At 38.6% G+C, this 27,896-nt stretch overlaps 1 protein-coding gene across 4 annotated transcripts; it reads right to left on the bottom strand.

The window, feature by feature from the left end:
* Nucleotides 1-6: 6 nt before the first annotated feature.
* On the bottom strand, nt 7-25,935 carry LOC122179275 (carbonic anhydrase 3-like). Of its 4 annotated transcripts, none has more exons than XM_042870039.1 (8): nt 25,781-25,935; nt 25,128-25,325; nt 18,188-18,306; nt 17,264-17,356; nt 16,280-16,345; nt 15,123-15,278; nt 10,961-11,092; nt 7-1,377 (listed from the first exon to the last, which is right to left on the bottom strand). In XM_042870039.1, the coding sequence occupies exons 1-7, from the start codon at nt 25,824-25,826 to the stop codon at nt 10,973-10,975; spliced, it is 798 nt and encodes a 265-aa protein (XP_042725973.1). In that variant the 5' UTR covers nt 25,827-25,935; the 3' UTR covers nt 7-1,377; nt 10,961-10,972. The 4 variants fall into 4 exon arrangements, with proteins under 4 accessions (XP_042725973.1, XP_042725975.1, XP_042725972.1 ...); XM_042870041.1 differs by lacking the exon at nt 7-1,377 and adding an exon at nt 1,393-2,497; XM_042870038.1 differs by lacking the exon at nt 7-1,377 and adding an exon at nt 2,505-9,874.
* Nucleotides 25,936-27,896: the final 1,961 nt, after the last annotated feature.

The following is a 27,896-nucleotide window of genomic DNA, read 5'->3' as shown; positions in this document are numbered from 1 at the left end:
TTAATTTCTGTGGTGCACATTAAAAATCAAAGCATGACTTTTCTCATTTCATGCAGCAGATCCAATCTATTTAAACCTATACTTTAAATCAATGCATACACATAAAAGTGGTAATATACAGCCTTCATAGATCATTGTATGAACAATCACATTATTGAGGAGCTATACTCAGCAGTTTTAGAATGGTTCTGTGGGACACTCTTTAGTGCACAGTCCTTAATATAAAGCAGAAATTATTACCAAATAGCACACATTTCATCACTGACCATGAAATATTTGTTTCCTAGCTGCTTCTTGCTGTAGCATACCTTGCAAAGTTGCATACCTTGCCCCCTGCATTGCATACTGAAGAAGATGTGAAGGCTGCCTTGTTGGCATGGTTATTCTTTGAAACCCAGCTTCTGGAGGACTCCCACAGTCAGGCAGTGGTGGCCTCAGAGCAGCTCAGGCACTTGTTAGCCTAGCTGTCTATTGGGCTTGTTTGTACTGTAGTCGGTTATACTCAATGGGGATGAGGATACTGCAGTGGGTTTGAGGACAGACAATTCTCAGGTGGAAACATTCATTCATTCTAAAGCTGAAATTCTGTGGCCAACAGACCTTCATCTCTGTTTCACTCCTTGCAGCTGTAAAAGTATCTGCAGAGACTAGAAAATCTGAGACAAGGACTTCTCTTATCTGAAGCTCTGTTGCCTGCATGATAGCATATCCCTGTTCATGACAGCAATTCTTATGTAGTGTGAAAATCCAAGCAATGCATACAGCACCATACATTTGTTGTCCCTAGAGTTACTGCAAGCCTTGTCCTCTGTATCTTTTTATTCTCACTGGTGAACTTCTGCATCCCCTCTTCTGGTTTATTCCTAGTAAAGCTGGACATACATGCAAGTCCATAACATCTTTAAGCACATGCATTTAGATTCTCTGCCTTATTTTCAGAAATCTTAAACATCATTCATAGCAAAGGAGATATAAAAGTAGCACAGAGAGTTAACCATTAGTAGGTACCTAGCATTACAGAAACTATCTAATCTCATGTCATCAGATTTTGCTTAGGGATCCCTTATCTGAAAAGCTCACCTTCTTGAAGCAGTACCGATTGGTTTTCTCTGATTCTGCACCCATCAGCATTTTTTAAAAGAAAGGAACACTAACAGGAATACAAGTAAAATTAACAGTATGGAGCAGAAATGTATCAGAATAATATGGGGTGTAAAGATCTAGAACTAAGCAAAAACTAGCCGGAGCATGATGGTGTACAATTCATAACAGTAGAACTGAAAGTACTCAGGAGTCCTGAGGCACTTCTGGATGTTCCTCAACTCCATACTTTCTCTACAGCCGGTGTCCATTGATGAGTCTCTTGGGGGTGCTTTGCTAGAGAAGCAAAGAATGAAAACTGAGCAAAACATTTCCTCAGTACACATTTCATAAAATATTTAACATACACTCAATAAAACCCAGAAATGTCTAAAGACGTTGAGAAAGAAAAGTTAGGTAGTGCATCACTGATCCCTAGCTTTTCTATGAATATGATGTTGCATTTCATTTATTACATCCTTTGGAAACAAAAGCACACAAGCCTGGTGCACAGTGCATACTCTCTCTTTCCTTAGGTGATTACTGCTACACTGTATGTGCTCTGACTTTGATGGTATGCCTGCTGAAACTGAAGACTCTCATCAGGAATGAAACTTTGTCTTGATCTGTCTGCACAAATGTGCTCTGGCAAAATCTGATCAGAGTAATGCAGGAATGAAAGTTTGATCTAAGCAGTTTGTTTTTGTCAGCTCTACAGTCACTCAGTACGAAATGCCACAGATTGATGACTTTCCTCCCCCAACACAAAGCTTGAGTGTGAAAGATATGCAGTCATTTGGGGAAAGCTCAAAGACAGAAAACAAGGGATGCAAAGAACTGGGATAAAACTTCAAGGCTAAGAATGTATGTAAAACTGTCACTTCATAAGCGTCAGCATCAAGTGATTTCACAGGGTAAGCCTAAGATCACAATGATTCTAACTGAGATTAACTGAAAAGGAACCTTTTCCACATTTAAGAAATGATCTTAAATCCTAAGTCTAGCTATGCAAATTTCCAGTGTCCGTGTTTTCTCTCAGAGAGAGCACATCTAGAGAAGTCTTGCAGCCTGGACTGGCAGCTAACACAACACCTAAAACTTCATCAGCACACAAATGAACATATAACCTAAGCTCAGAGCGTTGTCATATTCTTCTTCAAGGAGAATCCACACTGAAAGTACTTTTTTTTTTTTCCTTTTTCCCCCAGCAAACATAAAAAAAAGTGCACAATAAAATAATCTTCGAATGCAGGTTTTGTAGGTGTGCTTTAAAAGGATTGTTGGGACGCTGTGCATACATGAGACCTTGTAGTTACCCAGCCAGAGGGAGTTGAGATTTAAAACTTGCCAGCAAAGGTTTATATGCACTAAGTCCTGGGTGATTCTTTATCCTCCAAGAAGTTAAGCTGCTGGCTTCCTGAGGAAAAAAAAAGTAGTCAGAGGGATCTGAAAGGAAATACATGAAAGGTTCTGAAAGGCTCTGTAGGAAATGCATCCTGGTCTGGCAAGAGAGAACAAGACACAGTGAGACATCCAAGCGTCTGAGATGAAAGCCATCTGTATCATCTCATAAATCTGCCAGAGTAAACAAAGAAATATATGTAAGCTATGTGGCTTTTATATAGAGCAAATATACACTTAATCTGCCAGTGAATCACCTTTTTCACACAAAGATCATCAGTGATCCCTAGCAGAACAGCTGCTCAGTCACATTCGGCTCTGGCCTCAGAAAACTCCCACACCAATGTCATGAGTAAAAAGCTATAAAAGAGCTGTTCTGCCAGGTTGGAGGGTCAAATAGCAGCCTGTAAATGTTTGTTATAGAGGAGAGTGTGACTACAGATATTCATCCTTCTCTCTTAATGGCCTCATGCAGAAGTAAAGATCAAGCAAATTTTTCATGAGAGACTAAAAGGTCGTCACAAGAAATGAAAAATTCCCATCACAGTTTATTTTTCATTTTGTTCGAGTGTGAGTCTCAGCTTCGAAATTGCCTTGGTTTTATTATTTTTCTCATGAAAAAACATATATTAGAAAATCTCAGCTCCTGAAACACTGATCTAGAAAGACCTGTTGATTATCAGCCTCTTCTGAAGATTTTCACTCTTTTCATCTCCTCAAAACGAGAGTGATTTAAAAATCCCAGTACCAAAGAAGAAAAAGTTCTGTTTCAAACAAGAATCGCTAACTAAAACAAGCTCACTTTTTCTTATATGCCATTAAGTGCATTATCTCATGTTCTCTCTTCAGCTCTTACCTACAGAATTTATATTACTACAACCAAATACATAAATTTTAGAAAAACAGTAATTTAACAGTAATTTACAGAAAGAGTGTCTTCCCTTCTAAGAGTCAGAAACTTCTCTGAGATCTTGACATTTTATTTGGGCTTACATATTTCTTTGTTCTTTACAACAGTCATTTTGATCTTTAAGAACAGATAAAGGTTTTGTTTGCCAAAACAAAAAGTGCATGTGCATATTCACCTGTGCATACTGACCTGACAGTCCCTCCTGGACACATTTGAATCTATTGGCCAAATCTAAGTAAGAAAGAATGTCTTCAGTTTTTCATTTCTTTGTTGCATGAAGCATCAAGAATATGAGGAGACTATACTTCCTCCCTATAGAGAAACGTCTACAACCTCTCCTGCAAACCATGCAGGACTCTAAATAAGGCTGCATCTCCATGCACAGCAGTGACAGTTCCAAAGCTTCAGTGGTTTTGCTGTACAGTCACTTATTTCCAATACAGGTAAGAACAATCCTGTCTACTGAGAATTCTCAAGCATTACAGCAGCTTCCATGGATTGTCTGTAGTGGATTTTACCCTGATTCTTGGCAGTGAGCTATTCACAAACTATGTAACAGTGTTATCTTTCATCTGAGACGTGCAGAAAAGTTTTCAGTACCAAAGGAGTAAGGAAGTAAGTAATGGTTGATTACCATAGAACATCACTGACAGAGGTTTTGTTTCTGTAATTCAACAGGTAAAATAAAGATATGACATGTGAATGCACAGATAACTGTATTTTTTTTTAGAGTCTCTCTGCAAGTAGCAGAAGTGCTATGGATCCACCATTCCTCTGCTCAAAGGGAGGAGAGAGAAGAGGGTGGATCTTTGGTTTTATGTCCTTAGTCTATGGCCTAGTTTACTAGCTGTATTTGCATTGTATTCACATTGTTAGTATTCCTTTCCTCACAATTCTGATACTTCTAATCGAATGTACATTTTGAAAGTAAGTACACTAATGTTCTTGGAAAGCCCCAAAACTGTTCTCATCATTCACTGTGAACTGCAGCAACCATGAGACCTCTCTACCAGGTACCATAATCTTCAGAATATTGCCCAAAGCAGAGAACCCTGGGACCTGAACTTTCAAAGTGTTTCCACTTGCTTGCTGACATGGTTCCATAGATTTCTGTTCTCATTCTCCTCACCTCACTTTTGTAGACAATCATGAAGTCAGACAATACTGAGCCCCACTACTGAAGAGCAGAACAAATACATTGGTATTAAGAGAAGTAAACTTAAAAGTCAGAAAGAAACCATAATGCCTTTTTGCATAAACTTTTTCCCACAGGAATACAAGGCAAAACCACAGGTCTGATTACCCATCTATTGGAAAGAAGGCTCTTTGTCTCATCATTAAGCACCTGTGAATGTTAATGCTGCCCTGTGCTTCCGTGTGGGATCTTTACATCTCTGTCTTGCTGCAGCACACAAAGAGTAAAAGCCACAGCCATCTATCTTCTTGAAGAAGTTAATTTCCACTTACCAATGTGCTACACGTTTGGTTTTCAAGAGACAGAATTTGACCACTCCCTAGTTTTAGAAGTTCTTCTTACTTTCTCCAACCATAGTGAATTTTACTTTTAGATAAGTCCACACATCTTACTGTGATCATCTCCCCTATCTGTTTGCTGCCTGCCCAGTTTTCTCCAACTCTTCCTGAGATCTATGACATTCATCTTTTTCCTTCACACATGACCAATATGAAAAAACATCTGCTTCTCCCTCTTAGCCTGATCAAACACTATTTAGCTTCTTCAAAATTAACACTGCAATTTGTAGGCTGGAGAACAGAAAAGGCAAGTGCCTCAGTGATCTCAGAAACAATCAAATCCATTCCATTTTGATGGACTTTTATTCTTTTTCTCCCATCCTGCAGAATATTTGCAGTTCTTGGAAAAGGAAGGACAGGGAGCTGTTTCCTCAGCTACTTTATTCTGGAAGACTGCTAGATGTGGCAGGTTTTGTAAAATCAACAGTAATTTAAGTAGAAGGATGCTATCTTCTCCTGTGAGTCTGACACTGATTGTGTTTTCAGTCGAAATACTATCTCACATTAAAATATAAAATAATACATATAGTTTATTTACATAGCAAGCATTTCTGATATCTGTTTATTATTGTTATACATTAATATATATAGACAAGCATTAGGCTTTAAAAGCACAGAGACATTGGTCTATGGGAAAAAGGCTTTGAGACAGTGGGATCAAACATCATGCAAAACAAGCCAGATTTCAGCATGTTCTATTGGAGGCATGATATGTTATCTAATGATCATAGTTAGAGATTAGCACATGTCCTTCTGGAAAGATGGATTTCTCCAGCTGCCAGATTGAAAAACTCAGGCCTAGAGAGATGATACTAATGTAAAACTGCCCATGAAAAGGACAGAATGCTCATGTCAATCAGTTCTTGTGATCCCAAATATTCATCATAGGATGCTGTATAACAAGGTCACAAAAAAAGGCATGACAGCCCAATTCTAGCTGTAAAGATTGTGTCATAGAAAACCTCCAATTTTTTCCATAATCAAAACAGAACCCTAAAAAAGTGCTGAGGAGTGATATTGCACTCATAAAATGGGTTCCCACATGCTTATATTTGAAGTAGCTGAAAACAAGACATTTTCCCTGAACACCTGAAGAAGGAATGTAAATTGAGAGATTTCAGAGGGAATATGATCTTATTACTTTCCATGGAGGGAGTATTAGTAATACTCAGGCCGATGAGACTAAGGGAGCAGACTTGACACCATACACACTGCAATACAAAAACTCAAATGCTACTTCAGAAGCAGCACAGACTGCAGAGCAACGCTGTGATTTGTCCATAGGCCCAAAATATAAGAAATGGTCCCACTGTGCACAGTGTGCTCTTTGCAAAAAGTCTATCCATGCACTCTGCAGAACAACTCAAGGAGACCCGGGCAGCTGGAAAACAGAATGCAGAAAGGGGAACTGCCCACAAAATCAGTCTACACAAATTCATGATCAGGCTGCTGCCACAAGTTAGCACCATCATTCCTAAGAAATCCTATAAAGAGAATAAGATTTTAATTTGAATATCTCAGATTTTTATCAGAAATAATTTAAGCACAAGTCATAATAATAGTAAAAAAAAAAAAGAATAAACAGGCTTCAACAGAGAATTAATCTTCATCTCTTCTTCGTATCTTGCTATCTTTTCTTACTCTCTCTTTCAAAGGTAATACTAACATTTGCCTGGTCTTCATGTTATATTGAGTACCTTGAAAGTAAATAAGGAGGCCAAGTACTAGCCATAAAGAAACCAAAGTGTGAAAACACAAAGCAAGCAGAAGAACACATAGATCAGTTGTGTTGCTTATACTGCCCATATCCCAATTTGCTCCACTTTACCCTATTCCTTCATGGTCGTTTCTGCGGAGGAAAACAATGTTACAGAGCTTCTGGTTTAAAAGCCATGCTGATGAACAAAAACTTTTCATATTTCACACATCTGAAGTAGTGACATGAGTACTGAATTTCTGTTTTGCAGCACTGCTTAACTTCTTTTTGAAAACACAACAGATACATTACTGTGGATTCCTTCCCTACAAGGAGAAATTTGAACTCTTTACAACGAAATCTGAAACTTGAACAAAATAATTCAGAATTTTTCTCATGGTCTTTCCAGCCAAGCACATTGTGTTTTACAAACTGTCTTATTTAACATAAAAGAATGGGTCCTCAAGTCTGCCCCTTATCATTTCGATTACTCCAGTGAAATGTCCAAGGAATAAATTTGGACATAGAATAAATCTCATTTAAACAAATGTAGTCCAAACCTAACAAAAGTGTGATTAGTTTGAATTCTTCAAATATACATACCACTTGAATGATTTCGTCTCTTCATCCCCATTAAAATCTATGTCCATTTAAATAGAAAATTTCAGATCAATATGTGTATCTACTTCTTGCCTGCCTCAGAGATTTCCATAATGTGAGACTGCTGGTTGTTTCCTGCCTAGCTGCATATAGTTATCATAAGGATACCTTCTCAGACCAGCAGGATGTTGGGGCTACATCAGAGGCTCCCAACAAGCAACATGAGAATTCACTTCTCACACGCTTGTCAAGGGCATCTTTTAGTCTGATCTTTAGGCATGATGATGGTGATTCATCTTCATTGTTGATAAGCATAATTACTTCTGGTGCAATTAAAAAAGTTACAGTTCTTTCCATATACACCTTCTTATTCAATAGTGCCAGTAACCTGGACGCACGTACATCTGCGTCTTTAAATTTTCAAGCTTCAGGAAGACTCACAGCAGTAAAGAACTAAGCTCAGATACCTATTTCTGATATCTATTATTTGATAACTATTTTGATGCAGAGGATGAACAGTGACTTAGAGAAGAGGCTGTCAATGAGCTATACAACATGGCTGAATGTCTCATGTCTGCATTTCTGCTTTAGAAGGAGGGATTACTTTTTAGCACTGAAATACCACATATGTCTTAGCCATAGAAAATAAAGCATAACTCCTTGTTTTCCATTCCATACAGATGAAAATTCTTTTCCCCTTAAAGGGCTTTTTTTTTTTTTCAGCTAAAAAACAAGGATCCAGGGCTTTCTGCTCTCATTGCACTTAGCACTACTACCCGCACAGAGGAAATATGCGCAAAGAAGTGAGATGTGTGGGATGTTATGACTACCATGACCCATGTTCTTGAATTCATTCATATCAGTGATTAATTTTTCTTATAGTTACAGAAAGCTGCAAGCTAAAGGCATAGAAGGGCATTTGTAAAATAACAATGAACATGGCCAGAAGGCAGGGAACACATTCTGAATGCTGACTCACATTTCCTCCCTTGCTGCCTTCAAAGCTCTTCTACTTACAGTTAACAGCTCAATCTACAACACCAGTGCCCTTGCCACCCCCATTCTTAAACTTTTTCTTCTACTCCTACATTTCTAATTTGCTTCTGACTCTTGCAGAGCCACTGTGTTCTTGATTCATCCATTACCTCAGACAGTCCCTTAGGCACCGCAACAGACTCCACAAAAAGACTGCTGGAGTAAATCTGAAATAGAGTGAAAACAGTCCTGGGCCTAATTTAGATGACATTTTACTAATTATGAATAAATATACTATGGAACCACCTTCATGAGTCAAATTGCACTTTTTTTTAGAGGTTACTTAGTCTGCAAGTTCAAAAGAGCATCCTTCAAAGGATGAGGCTGATCTTAGCTTCACTTACAGAACCCAAATAGCTCCTTCACAAAATATGACTGGGAAACCATCTCACAATTTAAAAAACCCTGACATTCTATGCCCCAATTTTTCATCATCATTAATTTCAAGAAAGATATAGCCCACTCAAAGCCCTACTATATACAACTTAGTTGTCTTCATAAAATAACCTATCTTCCAGGGTATATATTACAGAACTGACCAGAGAAAAAGTAGTAGAAAGATATTCATACATTCATTGTTTTCTCATATTTGCATGCATGAGGAAATTGCCATTTTCACCATTTTCAAAGGTAGGAGACACCGGGTATTCCATCAAAACCCTGTCCTGCAAAGTCAACAATGTTATGCAACTTGTATTCTTGTTCAGAATACAATCATTTCCTAGATATAGACTACTTACTGTTTCTGTTTTAGATATTTACTTAAGATTTGAGATAAATAAACCTTAGTGAATTAAACCTGCCTAAGAAGAAAGCACAATTGAACAGCACGTCCTTATCTCTACAGCTAACACTGTGTTGGGTACTGGTGGTCAAACAAGAAGCTATGCTTTGAGGTTTCTTTTTTTTTTTTTTTTTTTTTTTTTTCAAACATAAGAACCACCATAGGCTTTCTGATTGTAATTCTGAGTAATTAGAATTATACATAAGATAACCTTTGTCAAAATCAGAACTGTATACGTGCATCATAGAAACTATTAACTCATCTGAATCCTTTCACAATATGGCTGCAAATGAGAATAAAAAGCATGAACTCTACATGGAACACATGGAAATTTCGCAGCCAACACGCTGCCTATTTGAAGGAAGAATGCAAGGTAAGGAGACAGTCCAGAAGCACATCCTCTGTCACATGAGTAAGCTCAGCAACACCCTCCTGTCCTAGAAAAGAGTAGCTATGAATTCACTCATGGCACAGACACTACAGCACTTTGTATTTTCACAGCTGAATCTAAATTACCATTCAGATTAATGGTTTTAAATACAGATTGAACTTCTCCAGCATAAAATCAACTTGTGAGGAAGTTGATTCATATGATATTACAAAAACGCCAGTGCCAGAAAAAAAACAATCTCACTGGAAGAATTGATGTGGATCTCTCAGCCACAAACCATGGTTAAGATGTTATTTCCTCGCAGTCATATAAAATATTTTCAGTATTCTGGAAGTTCAAGTAAAATCTGAAAATCCATCCATCATCAATTTTCATGAGGATGTATTACAGAGGACATTGAAAAGTCTTTCTTGAAAGTTTTGTTCTTTTTTCATGCTCCCAAAACTGGAAAAAAAAAAACAAAAACATGCAAAACCAAAATCCATAAGTACATGTATTTATTAACACTGGATTTTTAAATGCAGAGATACTATTATTTCAACTATTGGCTTACAATTCTGCTCCATTGTTCTTGATGCCAAAACAAAAGAGAAAGAACACCTTGATCTACTGCCTTTTGATCAGAAGAGTCAAACTGGGGATTCAGATATTTATGCACAAATCTCGTTAATAGCAGAACCAATTATATTTGCACATGAACAAAAAATATGCCTCAAAAAAGCACTAAAAATTAAGAACTTTTGCTATCTTAACAATCTACTAACAGAGAGAAGATATTAGCATACATGGAGAAAATATATATACTTAGGATACTAAGATGAAGTTCTCAAAATCCATGTTACTTTGATTGCTACAACGTTGAAAAGCAAATTAGTTTTTTAATATGGACAACCAGTTTTGACACAAATAGAAATAGCTCTTCCTCAATTCCATAGTTTTATCTAAGTATGATTTAGTGAATGCAGTTTTCAGAATAGCCCTTTGTTTACACCTGTCCTTTGTTTTATCAAGTTAAAAGCTGACTTCGAAATCAGTGGTAATGAAGCAGTTTGCTATCCTTACCTATTTTATATGAATATCAAATATCAACAGTGCTCTCTTTTATTAATGTGCATAACTGGTGCAGCTCAGAGTAGAACACACTTAGTTTGAAAACAATTTCCAAAAAATATGGTTTTATTTTGAAAACAATTACTTCTCTTAACTGCAATCTCTTTAATTTGTAATAAGGCAAGCACCAAGAGACACAGGCAATAAGAAATTATTTTATATTCATTAGTAATGTCTTCTTTCTTCCTTCATACTAATAAGAAAAGCTAATGCTAAAGCAGTTACGAAGAGCCAAACAGATTTTTAATTTCCATTTTAGTAGTAGGATTTTCAAATGTAAATTTTATCCTCTGAAAGTGAAATTCCCATCTCAAAGTTTCAGCCTCCAAACCTACAGCTGGAGTCCTGTGTAAATACAAGAGGATCCAAAGCAAGACCACTTCCTAGTTCTAGAGATCACCTCATTGAAGGGCAACAAACCTGAGCCAGGTCCTAAAGGAATGATGCGCTCACCATCCTGAAATACCGAGGCTGAGTTGGGCGCCAGTTATCAACCAGGGGGAGATTAGGTTCGTTCTCAGCATTCTTTGATAAGCTACGGAGCTTTGCCATCTGCAGGAAAGCAAAATCAAAGTGTGGTCATGGAACTCTCTTGGGATAGAATCCATAAGCCCTGTAGTTAAAGAAAGAGGACATCCAGATCCAGAAGCAGGAGATAAAGCCTCCTTCAAATTTTGAGGACGTTCTTCACCCTGTCACCACAATAACTGTACTCACCTTGTTTTTGTACAGTAATATTCTCAGAAATAATGAAGAGACAAAAAACAGGTCACATGTGAACTGCATTGTGAGAAATTAAGTACCATCACATATGCATTATCTACAGAACTGACAACAGCTACGGAAACAGTAGGAAGTCCTCAGAATATGCCTCTCCTCAGAAATGGCTCTGGGCAGCCTGGTCTGGTGGTTGGCAACCCTGCACATAGCAGGGGGGTTGAAACTACATGATCATTGTGGTCCTTTTCAACCCAGGCCATTCTATGATTCTATGAATATGTGACTAGAACAGCCTAACAAACTTCTACTATTAGCCTATGTCCTAATAAACTTCTACTTTAACCCCACCTTAATGTCTGACTGTTTACCAGCAACCAGCAACTAGAATTGAAAGGTGTTAAAGGGTGTTAAGACTGAATGATAAACTAATTGATCACTTCTGTGGTGGGTCTGTAGCAGAGAATATATCTTGGTGCTGAGACAAATACATTACTAGTTAAACCTGGATAATGACCCGGTCAAGATTTCAGATGGACTGTAAACAGGGTCTGCAGCTTCACTTTCTGGTCTTTTTTTTTTTTTTCTTTTTTTTTTTTAAATCAAGCTGTATTTTTTTTGAGAGATGCCATAAAAATTCTGCCCATATTCTTCAAAGCCATATAATTCTCTTCCCCTACTGCTCTCTGATTTTCAAAACCATACACCCACTCACAGATACATTCTGTTCATTTGTTGCCACTGCCATGTATGACATTAGACAGAAAGCATATCAGCTGTGATTCACACACTTGACATTTCCCTTTCCCTGGCTTACTGTGAAGAGGATGCATATATTTCTCCTTGTGTACACCTGAAAACTTATCCCCACGCACATCAGAAGTTAAATTTCCTCACAACTAGCTTCAGAATGCTGATGTATCTACATTATATAGCACAGAGTTCAAGTCTAATAGAAGCAGAACTTCTGTCTGGGCTGTTAATCCACATTCACCACATCTCTATTCATTCTAGCTTATGGGCTGGGCCAGCTCACGGATCTCAGTGTTGTCCCTCACTGCCTCACTGTACAGCTTAGAAAAAGCGTGAGCAATGACAGAATCACATTTACACTCAATATGTATCAGATGGATTATGCATCTGAAACTAAGTTTCCTATTTCAAATGAAAAGTAATTTGTATGGGAACAGTAGGATATGAAAATAGTTCATCACTTCTGCTAATACTGAAAAAGTACTGCTAAAGAAGATACTAGTGGTTTTTATTATGTTTTGGAAGATGGGAAAAAGATATACCTACTGAGCAAAACAAAATAGCATAACCAAGCTAGCTCCAATCCTCTGCCACGGGCAGGGTCATCATCCATTCGATCAAGCTGTCCCCCACCCAACGTGGCCTTGATACTTCCAGCTACATAAGGGTGGAAAAAATGAGTCTGCAATTGGATAGAGGAATTCCAAAGTTAAATCCTACCCTTTAAAGAAAGTTAACCTGAACATCCAGGCTGCCCACACTACATTTATCATAGAAGTTTCCGATGAACTGATTTTTCCCGCAGAGTACTGTTTCTCAGTGACTGTATTTATCCTTGTGGCTAATATGCTACTACCAGCTGGCTGCAAAAACATCCAAGTGATGCACATGCACTTAAAATAAATACTAAATAAATAAATACTGCAATGACAGCACACTTTCCAGGATTAGAAGTAATTGGTAACATGACTGGTTTTTTTTATTAATGCATCATATGGACTGCAGACACTGGAATAAGAAGAGTCTATTGTACTCGTATATGGCACCACATACACACTGATAATTCTGCCTGTAAAAAGTTATCTCAGGAAAAAGCCAATGTCCCATCTCTGTGTAGAAACTTTCTTTTCATCTTAAATGCTCTTTTTTTTCCCCGCAGTAGGACTAGTTCCGTATCTGCCTGTATATCTCCCAAGACTCACTAACTTCAGATAAGCCTGGAAAAAGACTACAGTTCAAATACATCAGTGATCCAAACGTCTTCTCAGAGAGCTGGATCAATGACATGATTAGCCATCCCTTGCAAAACTCATTTTAAATTAGAGATGCTCAGCAATGACTACCTCTTCCCCAACAAAATTTGTAGTTTGTCATCTATGGTATAAATCTCTAAGCAGATTTGTTAGTAACCAGTCAAAGCATATCTGTATTTTTCACACAAGCACCAGCTTAGAAATATTCTGTGTATTTTAGTTTTTGGATGGGCACAGAAACAGAAGATGGATCAAATAAATAAGCTGTGAAAATTACACTGTAAGTTATATGAGTACATTACTATGTTTCACCTCTTGCCAGCTAAGGTTCACAGCACACCTGAATTCTATTCTTTGAAAGATAAAAAGCCAGATAAATACATTGAAGCAAATAGATTTTTTGTGATATATGCCCATCAATCAATGCAGTGAAATTCCTCATCATCTGCTGATCTAAGATGAAAAGTTGTGTCCACATATAATGTCTACATAACATCTGTCACTTGATTGATGTTCAACTTCTCACTGTGCTGAAATATTAAAAAAATCTTAAATCTTAAAATTTGTGCTATCACATTTGCTAATTAGAGGAATAATCTCAGATTTAAAAAATTAGTACAATCACTGGGTGATGAAAAAGGGCATTCAAATGTATATAAACGAGAATGAGGGGGAATGAGCATTAACACAAACACAACTGTTGGTGTAAAGCCAACAACAATCTTTAGCTAAATGTTTCATTGTTCCGATTTAAATGGTCACAGAACACAGGCTAATGGCTAGAGCTTTCCAATATTGGGTCTTGGGAAAAGCAGGGTTTAGAGCTCAGTGTGAAATAAAAGGTGCAAACCACATCCAGCTCTTTCCTTTACTATTAACAAGAGTTAATACCAGGAGAACACAGACAGGGAAACAAAAAGAGGACAGCCTCTTTTCTTCAGCTGATGTCACAGAAGGTCTTTTGTCCATGGGAGCAATAACTTTCTGTAGTATTTACATTCTACAGTAATTACTGCAATTACTGTAATTACTGTAGTAATTACTGCTTGCTATCAATCCTGCCTCCAACTATTATTAACTCTTAACATCTCCATTGTGTTACAACTTTCCGGATTCATAAAGCACGCTGATATCAGCTCATTTAAGCCCCTTTTCAGATGGGGACATTGAAACAACCAGTTTTGTTTTATTATCTTGGCTCATGATACCAGAGGCAGATATTGGCGATATGATAGTAGAGGCTGAACTTTCTGTCAGTATTGCATAACATTCTGTTGGCAAGTGACAAATTGCAGCAGAGGGGCAATCTGACAAAATGGCGTCTGACATGGAAGTGCGTATGAAGCAAAAGTGTGTCACTGAGTTCCTCCATGTGGAAAAATTGGCACCCACTGACCTTCACGGACATTTGCTGAAGTTTATGAAGATCAAGCTGTGGGTGTGAGCACAGTGAGATCGTGGGTGGTGTGTTTCAGCAGTGGCAACAGTGGGTCACCTCTGCTAACGCAGATTCTTATCTGCATTAAGCATTTAAGCACAATATGAAGGCTCTTGCTCATCGCTGGCAAAAATACATAGTTAATGGTGGTGACTATGTTGAAAAATACTGTTTTGTAGATAAAATTTATTCTAATACTGCTATTGTGTTCTTGGTATCTCTTGTGGTTTCCATGGAAATAAATAGGAGGCATTACTTTCAGAGTGACCTACATAGTTTCAAAGGCATTCAATTCTTTACTGTCCTTTTAATCACGAAACTTCTCACATCCAGTAAGCAGATTCACTGCCAAAAGAATCAGATCAGCTTACAGCATGCAACCAAAATGAAGTGAGTAAAGTATTATTTGCTGGATGTTTACCTGGTCTGAGCTGACTATGATAGGCTCTCGAAGAACAATCCAAGTGATGCACTCTTCACAAGGTGGAGTAGTGAAAGAACCGTGGTATGTCCAGTAGTCATGAGATTTAGGGAAAAGAATTGAAGGATCAAAGTTTGGAAAAGGAGCTTCTTTCCCCTTTAAAAACCAACAACAAAAAACAGAATACACACAAAAAAATTCAACAGCTCTAGTCAAGATTAGGTAAAGATTCAAGCCCGGCATTTTAAAAAACAGCATGACTCTTGTACATTAAAAACACATACATGGTCTGAAAAAAGCAGACATATAAACAACACAATCACAGAATCACAGAGTTGTCTAGGCTAGAGAACACCTTCATCATCAAGTCCAACCATTAACTTGACCTACCAAGATCCATCACTAAACTTTGTCCCTTTGTCCATGTCCAGACATTTCGAATACTGATACAGTGCAAAGGCAACTGGACTGAATAACCCTCACAGATGGAGAATGACACAACTCCATGGTACTACTTTTTAAACTTGGCCTAATTCATGTAAAGCAGCATTCCGTACCAAAGTGTTTCACTCCTTTCTGTGCAGAAATACTCTTCTTTCTGGCCTGCTTTCTCATGGCAATTCTGCCTATGTTATGAATTGGGTTAGGTCACTATACAATGAAGTAAGATGTATTTTAGATTTTTTATATTTGTGTTGATAACAAAGAAAACAGCCTAGCAAATGTATACTAATGGCGAGATTCTAATCACATGAAGTTCTCTGAGACACAGATGTTTAGTTAGTGGCACCATTAGAGAACCATTAAGCAGACTATCTCAAGGCAGAGTGAAGTATTTTCCAAAGGTGCCCTTTCTTCCTGGACGTCTACTTCAGGATTAAGATTGCATGTCTAGTTTTCAGGAGAGTGAATCTTGGTTAAATGATTCTCATTTACACAAAGTGTTGTAAGGCCCATTAAAGCCAATAAAGGCTCTTATGAAAGCAGGAAAAAAACAACTTTTCTTGCTAAGGAAAGTGACCCTTGATTTTATTCACAAGTATACTCTGGCAATGTTGCAAAGTTCAATCTGAAAACTACAAAGTCGTGCTTCCTGATGTTTTTTTATCCTGAGAATTCCCAGCAATCTTCTTATTAAAACAGTACAACATTGTTACCTTTGTTTTGATAGCGTTTATTTCTTCAAGAATTCTTTTCATCTCTGGTTTGGGTGTTTTCCCTACCTGTAAGGAAGAAACAATGAGCTATCCGAAGAGTTCTGCTTATCATTTCTCTTCTTTTTTGATATTCTTTACATGTGCATCCAAACACAAATCAACTATTAAATTATAATGCATCGACCAAAGCTATAACTCCTACCAGATAAGATACATCTTCTGTCTGCACCTTCTGTCTGTACCCCAATGGGTATTGTGATTCAAATGAGGAAATGACATCAGTATAGAAGCTCAGCATTGCAGATAATTTTGCAATGCAGTAATTCCTCTTGACATTGTATTTTAGCCTAAGAAAGGCAAAGAACTCTTCAGATTCAAGTACAGACTTAGGAAAAGTTTCACTCTAGTTTGAAATTGAGACATGATCACATCCACTGTTGACAACTGCTGATCTCAGAAAAATGCTGATCTGTTTTAACTCCAACATACATTAATTAAACAAGATATAGAAAAGGCCTGTGTTTCAAGCTAGGACTTCACGCCTTTAAAATAATTTCTTTTTTAAGGATGAGTTACATGTATAGTCTATGAGTTAGTTTTGCCTAGGAAAAAGTTCACAAATAGCTGAGAAGCAATACCTGTCCTTGAAATCAGCCTATGACTAGCACAACAAGCAGCTGACTGCTGTAGGTCCAAGGGCCACTACTGACACTGTGTCCCCAAAGCAAGGGAAAATACATCTGGATTTACAGCTTCCACCAGCCACTTAGTGACACTATAGCTGCTGGGACAAAGTACTAGACACCATTTGAAATAACATGACTCATACTCTGTAACTTGAAAAGCATGCACTATTGAAAGTCAAGCCCTTCAGTGTGATATGAACTCTAGAAAATATATTCAGAAGGTTTTGTTTTTTTAACCCTGCAAGAATAGAAAACTCTACAGTAGCAGTACAAAGGAGGAACAAGAGCTTCTACTTACTTGTAAAAAAATGGCCAAAACAGCTATACCATCTGTTCTTCTCACAGCATCAAGGTAATTACTGTATTTTGGATTCCAGTGTAATAAGTGTAGCTGAAAACAAAGAGATATAAAAACAGATCCATTAGTGAGTTGTAAGCCACCAGAGGTTGCATTTAGAGTTCTTCATGTATGTGAGAAATTTTGGGGCCACAAAGAATGAGGAGTAGGCCTCCAAAAAATTAGACAATTGAAACATGAATTATACCAATCACATTATCATTCAGAATATTATTTTTATTAAAAATAATCTACAAACACCTCAGTATATAAACAGCAAAGAAGAACAGAAGTCTCATCTTGAAGCTAAAGAAGAGAAACACATTTGAGTAGGCAGGCAGATTACCCATGTATATCAGAAATGATTTACCTATGTGATTCATTACAATTTTTTACAAATTACAGCAATTTTAGCAAAGAATTCATAAGAATATATGCTGTGTATATGATTGATCTACAGTTCTTATCTTCTCTTACCATCCTCAAGGCAGAAAATCAAAGTAGCATATATTCTTATTTCTGTGGCCACAATTCTTTGCTTTCATGAAGACACTACTCTTTCAGAATGGTGTTTTACTAAGTTTGCGTTGCTTCTCAGTAATTCAATCTTAATGTCCTATGTTTCAAGCTACAATGGCTTGAAAACATGGGAACTTTTGTTTGACACAATATTTTTCTTTTCTTGCATTGTGAATGAAGGAATTACTTTAGCTTAACTCACAATTATAAAAATCCATGGATGAAGAAAATGTCACAGATAAATAAAGTTAGACCTGCTCAAAAAGCAGACAAATCTTAATTCTTGCCTCCCTCCTCACTCTCCCCCAAGATAATGACAAATATTACTTTATACCTTATTTTAAAGTAAGAAGTGGTGACACTTACCTCTCCTGCATATCTCACTCCATTCACAACATGCTCAGAGCCATGGTCGTCAGATGAACCCCAGTGAAAGTGAAGCTGACGCAGCCGGTAGACCCCCTGAAGTGGCCCACCTCTCAACACTGCAATTGACAATCTGCATCAGCATTAGATTCAGATATATTTCAGCTTACTTTTAAGAAATGTATAGATTTTTAAAAATATTTACATACAATTACTGTACAGAAGTCCTGCATTCCCAGAGTACCATCTACATTTTGGAAATTTGCAAGAGCACTTCAGGCAAACATTTTCAGCCACAAGCACTTACAGTCAGCAAGTGTCTAGGATTTCATTATAGTCAATTGAGATCATTGTTTTAATTCCGCTGCATAGACGTGAGCAGCTGGGATATGCTGAAGGTGCCTGCACAGGGCTGGCAGATATGATACAAGATCTGTAGGAGAAATGTATATTTCTAGAGCAGCACCTGGAGCAAAGTGATACACATTATGTCATCAAAAACAGCATGAGATACCTATTGTTTAGGTAACTGAATTAAGCTCCTACTCAGAATAATTGAGCTGCTAAAGTAATTCTGCTTGCTTTAATCGGGCACTCAGGATGGTGACCTGAATTGCTCACTAGACTCCATTGATTCAGAGTGACTCCACCTCCAGTGAAAAAGAGTGATTTTAGATATGTAGCTCACCTACGTTTAAAAGCCCACACAGGACACCTAAGTTTAGGTGCCTTAATGTCCTTCTAAATTCCATCTGATATTTACCTATGTCAAAGCACACAGAAATATCCAGAAACTCTACAGACTGTGCCTGATACTGCAGACAATGACTAATTTGTTTAAAAAGCTAAGAAAACATTGATGCAGCTTCTGCTATAACGGCCACTTCTCCTGGCTATGGTAGCAGCGAACGAGCCAGAAAAGCAGTCACTGAGAATGCAAGCTACCGTCCTAAAAAAAAAAATTCAGCCTGTGAAAAGCAACAGTCATTCTAAATAATCTCAACATTTACACAGCAATGGAAGCAGAGGGTTTGAAAATAACTCACACTAAATAGGGAAGAACTTCTCAACATTCATCAAATATTAATTAATATTCAATTCTCATTTGTATTGTTTGGAGAGAAATTAATAAGCATTCCATTCAGCAGTTCTCAGGAAGTGGCTTTTATAGGTTAACGAAAAATATCCTTAAGTCTGGAAAGATAAGGAATAAAATCGATGGTCACCTCAAGAAATAAAGGACTAAGAACATAAAGAATACTTTTTACTGAGTATTAAGAGCACGCTGATACTCTCCACAAATGCCTTTTACTTGTTCCACAGACATGCAGTACCATGACTAATGCTGATACAGATACAGTAACAGTAGTAGCTAATAAGGCCATCAATCCTCCATTAAAATAGATCTGTAAGACCAAATAATCCAGTTTAAGACCAAAATGTGCCATTATTCACGCAGATGGGCCATCAGCAGACATTTTTGATCGGGTGTTGTGTGAAGCTCTGTTACCTCATGTCAACACATCGCTGCTTCACTCCTCTATAAATAGACTAATTTTTTCTTAGGACATTTTGAGCAGACAGAATGGTGCAAAGGTGGTGATAGCTATAAATCAACATTTCTCCACAAACAAAAAGGTGTTTTTTTTTTTTTTTTTTCTGTTTCATTGCAAGTGAATTGGCCAAGAAGGCCAGTGGCATTCTGGTTTGTATCAGAAATAGTGTAGACAGCAGGAGCAGGGAAGTGATTCTCCCTCTGTACTCAGCGCTAGTGAGGCCGCTCCTTGAGTACTGTGTTCAGTTTTGGTCACTACAAGAATGACATTGAGGCCCTGGAGCATGCCCAGAGAAGAGCAATAAAGATATGAAGGGTCTGGAGCACAAGTCTTACAGGGAATGGGTGAGGGAACAGCTGTTGCTTAGTGTGGAGAAGAGAAAGCTCAGGGGAAACCTTATTGCTCTCTACAATGATATGAAAGGAGGTTGTGGGGAGATGGGGGTCGAACTCTTCTCCCAGCAATAACAGCAATAGAACAAGAGGTAGTGGCTTCTAGTTGTGCTTGTGCCAGGGGAGATTCAGGTTGGATACTAGGGAAAATTTATTCTCAGAAAGAGTGGTAATGCACTGGAACAGGATGCCCAGGGAGGTGGTGGAGTCACCATCCCTGGAGGTGCTCAAGATACATGTGGATGTGACACAGAGAGACATGGTTAGTGGTCATGGTGGGAGTGCATTGACAGTTAACCAGATGATCTTGTAGATCTTTTTCAACCTTAATGATTCTACAAGTGCGCAGTATATAAAAAAGAAATATATGGAATGATAATTTAAATAGAAATTACCACAGTAAATGAGTCTCCTATGCTTCAAGAAGTATAAAATATAATAGTTACAAGAACTAAGTTTTCTAACATCTAGAACAAAACAGTCCAAAGCAGTGTCTGTACAGCTCCAAGTTAATGAAAGGAATCTTCATTTTGATTAAACACACGGCTTGGAACATAAATTCTAAAGGTATCTCCATTCTCCTGGAATTTTATTTTCAGAAAATGCTAATAAACTCACACAATATACCAGTTTGAAAAAGAGTATGAGATCAGATCCAGAAAAAAAAAAAAAAAAAAAAACTTGCTTTCTACTCTGTCCCTCATGAGCAGCATAAGACAATGGGCTAAACATCTCTTCTCATTCCTAGTGTGGTCAGCTGTGCAGGTACTTGCCCCAGAGAAAACACAGGAGGATGCAGCCTAGACCAAATTATGCCTACACAAACACCTTTCTTGGTGGAGGTGAAGACACCCTATGGGAGTGGAAAAACATTTGATTCTGCACCAAACAGAATCGCAGAATCACAGAATCACCAAGGTTGGAAAAGACCTTCAAGATCACCCAGTCTAATCATCCACCTATCACCAATAGTACTCACTAAACCGTGTCCCTCAACACAAAATCTAAATCTTCCTTGAACAGACTCATGAAGCCAGTTGTGTTTATAAACAGGGCAAGAACTAACTGCTCTTACAAGGTTCACCATTCTCACATGCTGCCAAATCCATAAGTGGATTCCATAGTGAAATGAAATTAGTAAGGCATTACTGCAAGACAATTGAAGGCCGTAGCCTCAGAAGGCCCTTAGCTGTTCAAGCATTTATAGCTTCAACAGTAATGTAGAAGTCCAAAGCCAACAGAAACTCGATTACTAAATCCCCTGAACCCAAGCTCTGCACTGCTCATTAACGCTCAATAACTTCATGAAAACACTACAAATGATAAAAGTGCTAAGCACCAAAGGAAGAATTTATCTTTGCAGCCTTTAGCGGTATGCAGTATACCATCTAGTGGTATGCAGCATAGCTACTGGGGCACACAAGCATTGGCATTAAGCCGTGCTATTTCTGTAACATCTACTGACTTGTTCTAGTATCACTTCAGCACCCAGGATTTAACCAAATCTACAGCATGCATGGAAATGCTTGCCAGTTAAAGTTACTGGCTTTTGTCCTTTTTGTAGAAAAAAATCAACCAATATATGTTTATTCATCAGAAGTTGATAACAAAATATTATTTTAACAGAGATAAATGAGATTTCCTACAAGGTGGTACTCTTAGAAATGGTGTCCACAAGAGCTAGTCATGCTAAAGAAAGATAAGCAACAAGCTCTACTTACAGTAACAGTCTGCCTTTGATAAGAAAGCAAGAGATTCTCCAAAAAGCATCTAGGCAGCCTTATAAAAAGTGTGCCTGCACAGTGGTACTCCAAGCCCTTAAATGCCAACCATCAGAAACTCATTAAAAGGATAAGCAGGAATCCACTTTGGCCAGTGAACTTCCATGAAGTACATTAAAGAGATAAAAAAAGGACCATTTGACATAGCCTTAACCTATCTTTCTCCAAGGGTCTGTGTTCCAGAAAAAGACTTGCACATCTTTACTGTTTATTTAATGATTGAACATTTGACCTAACCCGTTGTCCACAGAAATGACAAATAAAGCTGCAGTCATTGGTGCTAAGAAAGTTAGAAGATGCAGAACTCATACAGCATCATGATAACGGTCCTTTCAGTTAGATGGTTTCTCCTCTGATTAGATGATTCTCCTCTGGTGCTAATATTTTTGGGAATTCTAAAAGCAAAGAGACTCTGCTAGTAGAAATAATACTACAGTCCTGTTTCAAAACAAAACAGTTACTGTTGGATCTAAAGGAATATCTGACTTGCCATTCCAGCCAATAAATGTGGCAGTGGTGTGTACCTGCTAAACAGGTAGGCTGCCGAAGTACCCGAGTTTTGGTGCAGGGTTTTCTTGCAGCCGCCAAAAGGTGGCACAACGACCTTCGTCAACACAGGTATGGTAAGAGAGACAACTGAGTCCATAATGATCCATTAACATTCACAGACAAGTAGCAGAGACACAACACAGCTCCAAAAGCAAGTATTTGACAGAAATGCCTGGAGGCATTCAAGGCCAGGCTGGATGTGGCTCTGGGCAGCCTGGTCTGGTGGTTGGTGACCCTGCACATAGCAAGGGGGTTGAAACGACATGATCATTACGGTCTTTTTCAACCCAGGCCATTCTATGAAATGTCTTCAGTTATAAAGCAGATTCTTGAAGTAAACCAATATTCATAAACTGCAGGAGTAGGTCCAAAGATAAAGTGATAAGGCCTCTGCAACATAAAATGTTAATTACATTGGACCACACATTGGTCCAGAACATTCTTTCCAATAATTTGAGTTTAAAAAACTGTCCAAATGGTGCATACTTAAAGTTTTCCTAGCAGAGGAAATACAATGAAAGTAAAACTCTGAAAGGTCATTTGCAATTTACTTAGCAATAAGAAAGGGTATAGCCCTATTTTATCCACCACTTATGAAAATCTAGATTAAGTACAGACACAAATATGCTCTAACCAAAAAAGTTACAGAAATAAAAGAAGCCTTTGTTTTCTGGCTAACTCAGAAATAATTTAGATAGATAGAATAATAGATGAATGGATAGGTAGATAGAGAACGGTTTTGTTCCAAGGGATTGAAGCATTCAATTTGCTATGATTGTTATTATATAGTCTATTATATATTATATATTATATAATATTATATATTATAGTATGCAGCAGGTGGTAATTTCACTGGGAAAATAAGTTACTATACATATCAAAAGAAACTTAAAACTTGTTCAAGTCAGTAGAAGCATGCAGAGTGGAATACGTCCTGCAATTAACACTATATTAGAAAAGGAACACCACCTACAGACTGCAGATAATGGTATAACAAAAAGGCCGTAACAGTAAACACTGAATGCTTCTTGCCTTCAAAGACATCAAAAATACACCTACTTTTCTTCCAATGAGTCACTATTTCTGAGATCAGAGCACAGCAGTTACTGAGTAGTTTTCTGGAAAAAAAAAAAAATCAGCACATTCCAAACCTTTCTGCTCTTTCTAGCCAAAGTGTATGTATTGCTCTACCTATACACTCCCCACCATGCACAACTTGAGTAATTGTAAAAGTAACTGATGTTAATGCAAGAGATGCAATGACTGATATATCTGATGCTGTTCCAGCACGTAATGGAGATGGTAAAAAAAAAAAAAAGAAAAGGTAAGCAATGGTCACAGATCTTCACATATGCCACAGCAACATGTCGTTACTGATGTGTACTGCTATCTGACATTAGGAATAATATTTTTATACAAATAACAGTAAATATTCCCATTTTGCTACAAAGTTAATCAAAGACTTCATACTCCTGAGTTATGAGTGTATTGACAAGTTCAGCTTACATAACACATTTTTATACTCAGTTTTCATGAAACCCAAGTCATTAAAAAACCAACTTAAATTAGTGCATGTAGATATTTAAGACCAACAAACTTATTAGCAAAATTTCTCCTACTAGTTATTGTAGTCAATCTTAATTATACTGTAGTGGTAAATGAAGCTTATAATATAATTAAATTTAAGTCTGTGCACTGCAGAAAACAGACTTTTAATATTTTACCAAAATGGACATCTTTTTCTTACCAACTCGTGCTATAAATAACACAATTCTGTTGACCTCAATAAAAGAATAAAGACAGAGGTATGCATTTGATTTTTTCCTTTTATCTCAGTACTAAAGCAATTCCATACTTCTTTAATGTAAGGTTTTTTCCTTTGAAATATAGCCAACAGTATCAACATGAAACTTCAGTGGTTATGCCAACAAGCCTAATACTTCTAGCACCTGTTGAAGAGAACAGATATAACTCTTCTAAATACATGGCCCCACTAATTCTTAAAAGGTATGCATTATATATGCAGCATACACTTCATCTTGTAGTAACTGTGAGTAATAAGATTAAGGATTTTGGACACCAGAACATTTTGGACATTGAAGATGAAGCACTGGAATTCCTCAGCCTTCTAATTAAGACAAAATCTCACAAATGCTAAGGGGCATTTTAACTGATTAAATAAAGTGATTAGGTGGCAACATCTGATCTGTTACTCCATTTATTAGAAATCACTCAAGTACAGTATTCAAATATTGTGACTTCAGCCACATACACAATTACAGATATTCTTCTGTGCATCTCAGATAGCCTTGTATGGAATTCAGTCCCCACAGGCAAAGCCTGGACTCTGTGCCCCTAGGAAGCAACACACCAGCACCAGCCTTTGCAATTGCAGAAATTTACCCTTCACCTTAATTTATCCTGCATCAAGCTTTTCTGCAGCTCTCTTCATTCCCTAGGATTTTACCTACAGACTTCAAAAGTAGTCTCACACCTTTCCTGTCAGATGTGCGGGACGCTGTAGGCACAGAATTCAGCATGCCACATGCAGGCTCTACACAAGGACCTCCTGACAGCCATGAGCACTCAGAGTACTCTTTCACCCAATTTGAGAAATATATGCTGATGTACAACAACAGCTCAAGCTGAAAACAAAACTAACCTGATCTATCAAAAGAATCATCAAACACAACTCTGCAGGTTTTCCCATTATTGAGGATGGTCTTTGCTGCACCAGGATCGTAACTAGCAAACCAGGGCAGCAAGGAGCGGTCATAGTGCACTTCTTTGTTATTGATCTCAATGGGGGACTGATGGCGTCCTTTGGCAGTAGGGTAATTTTTGTGCCATTGATCTGGTCCTAGAAAAAAAAATCAGAGAAACATCATGAAAACCTCTTCTAGCTCGGTACAAATTACATTGTTTCACAATGAATGGAAGGTTGGCACTGCTGAGCTATGGCAGTAAAAGTATTAATAAGTGGATTGCTAACAGCAGGCTGTTAGTCATGAGCTGTCAAAAGCAGCACTGTGTTACAAGCATTTAGATCACTGTAGCTGGACTATGACTGCACATTATTCATCTGAACCAAGCTTGCATCACAAACTGCACTTTTTTCTTACTAGGAGCCAGACAACACTTCAAGAGGAAACCAGAGATGGATATGGACCAAAGTCCAGCAGCGCCCAGAAACATGATACGATACACCCATTGACCCCACCATGACAACACGAACTCAACCGGAGACAGACAAAGCCAGCGGCAGTCAGCTGTCAGTGCCGGCCCGGCACGCTGCCTGGCCCCGCGCCCTCTCACCGTTGTCGCCGTCGTAGCCCCACGGGTAATAGTTGGGGTTGATCATGGCGCCGCGCTGCCCCTCGGCGCCCCTCGGCAGCTCCGGAGGGACGGCGGCTTCGCATCACGGCGGCTTTTTATACGCTCCCGCTAACTCCATGCCCTTCCCCGCAGAGAGGAGCAGCGCGGCCCCGAGCGCCGGGGGCGGGGAGAGCCGCGTTCCCTCGCCCCGCCCGCCCTGGCCCCGCTGGGTGCGGCGCGTGGGATGGCGGCGTGGAGCAGCGCGGCGACGCGTGGGAAGGGCGGTGTCGCTCCTCAGCCGTCCTCAGACGTACGGGGACGGAATCGCTGCTCTGTGCTGGGAAGGCCACCCCGGTGTGCTGCTGCCTGCCCCAGAGAGAGGAGGGTATAGAAGTGTGTGAAGCAGCTCCAAACTGTCAAAGAGAGCAGTCCAAATCCTTCCCAGATTTGGACAGCTTCAGGCCAGTACAGGTCTGGAGCTGTGGGCTCCATCAGCTCGGTTCTCCCTCTCGAGCAGGTGCTGTGCTTCACCTGTGTGCAGCAGTACAGGCCTGCCCTGCTGCTCTGCCCCCACGTTTCTCCAAGGTTGCTGGGCTCTTTAGGGCTGTTTCTGGAAAGCCCGTTGTCTGTAAGACTGCATCTGGATCAATCAGACCGGGTGTCCTCCGAGGAGCCGGGTTAGCTGTGTGTTCCCCACCTGTGTGTATTAAAGCACAGATTCAGAGGTCAGCTGAGGATGAGACACCACGTCCAACAGCTTCTGTGCACAAGCAGCTCTCACAGATTCACACCCATCCCCATAAAATTTCCACATATACAGCTGGAATCCAGCATGGCTCCCCAGCACACTGCCTGCCAACGTTAACATAAACAGCTTCCCCACTGCGTCTCAGTGGAGTTAGTTGTCCCTGGCCTTTATAAATGGACTGGGTCTTACTGCAAGGGTTCTTAGTGGAAATCCTGCCTGCTCCAAACAAAACCTTAATTGTCAAATTAAGCACAGGATCTGTTTGTTTTGCTTTAGCTCTAATTCTCTTTTCATTTAGCAGGGTGTTAATGCATCAAATTGCACTTAAAATTGTGAGCATACTTAGCATGCGTACGCTCCTTAGGTGACTTGTGTGTGACACACAGTACTCAAATGGCTTCTAAGAAATATTTGTTGTTCTGGCACAGCAGGAATTATTAAGAGAGTTAGATAAGACAGACATTAGCACCAGTGCTGTAAAGTGAACCAAGGGACTAATGAGGCAGAGAAAACATTGCACTGAAAGGGGAACTACTGTGGTATAAGCTTTAGTAGACATTCTGAATAAAAACTTGTTAATAGTAATGAAGGGAAAATGACATCTTTCTGTACTTATACCTCAGACAGGCATACATCAAGAAATGAAAAGAGTGACTGAAGCTGAAGAACCAAGTCAGCCAATGAACAGATACAGACACATGTCACCAAGAAACAGAGCCAAGATGACTGCTGAATGTTTGGAGGCACCCAAAGTGGTCCATTAGCTTTTTAATAGGAAGGTGGGGACATGAACAGTGTACACAGGAGCTATGTATTTATGCCCTATAGAGCACACGTACTATTTCCCACTTCCTCCTTTTGTTACTCCTGTTTCACCATCTTCTCACTACCTTGGCCCACAGAGAAATCTCCAGGTGCAGTGCATCTTCTTGTGACTCAGAATGTACTTGCCTGTCTTCTAGATGGAGATACATTGCAAATGTAACCACAGCCCATATGAAGTAGCCGAGGGTATGAAGAGAACCCTGAAATAGTTATAAGAACTCTATTTCCAGTTCAGCATTCAATCACCTGGAACCTACTCTCTTCACATTTTCCAGTTTTTCAGTGTATTTTTGTTAAAACAGCTTTATGTTTCTTCTTAAAGCCAAATTAGCAGTAAGTCAGGGAAACCACAGTGAGAAGATGTTTGGGAAGAAGAAAAATAAAAGAAATGCAGTTCTGTTGTATGTGTACAGACTCACACATTGAAGCTAATCAGTGAGTTTCATGTGCCCCATATAAATATTTCCTCAACCTTCTTTTTTTTTCTTTTTTTTTTTTTCTTTTACAAATGTGTGCCCTACACCCTTTCAGGAATCTCTCCTA

Source organism: Lagopus leucura, unplaced genomic scaffold (assembly GCF_019238085.1).
Source record: "Lagopus leucura isolate 7727_CA_CO unplaced genomic scaffold, USGS_WTPT01 Super-Scaffold_100002, whole genome shotgun sequence".
NCBI classification, from domain to species: Eukaryota; Metazoa; Chordata; class Aves; order Galliformes; family Phasianidae; genus Lagopus; species Lagopus leucura.
The sequence above is the reverse complement of the archived record's forward strand: the minus strand, read 5'-3'. Positions and strand labels throughout refer to the sequence as shown.

Excerpts from the sequence above, each read along its gene's own strand:
- LOC122179275 (XM_042870039.1), bottom strand. The coding sequence starts at position 25,826 with ATGATCAACCCCAACTATTACCCGTGGGGCTACGACGGCGACAACG. Across the intron at positions 25,326-25,780 it reads GGGCTACGACGGCGACAACG|GACCAGATCAATGGCACAAA; the intron begins GTGAGAGGGCGC and ends TTTTTTTTCTAG. Across the intron at positions 11,093-15,122 it reads TCATAGTCAGCTCAGACCAG|ATGGCAAAGCTCCGTAGCTT; the intron begins GTAAACATCCAG and ends GCTTTCCTGCAG.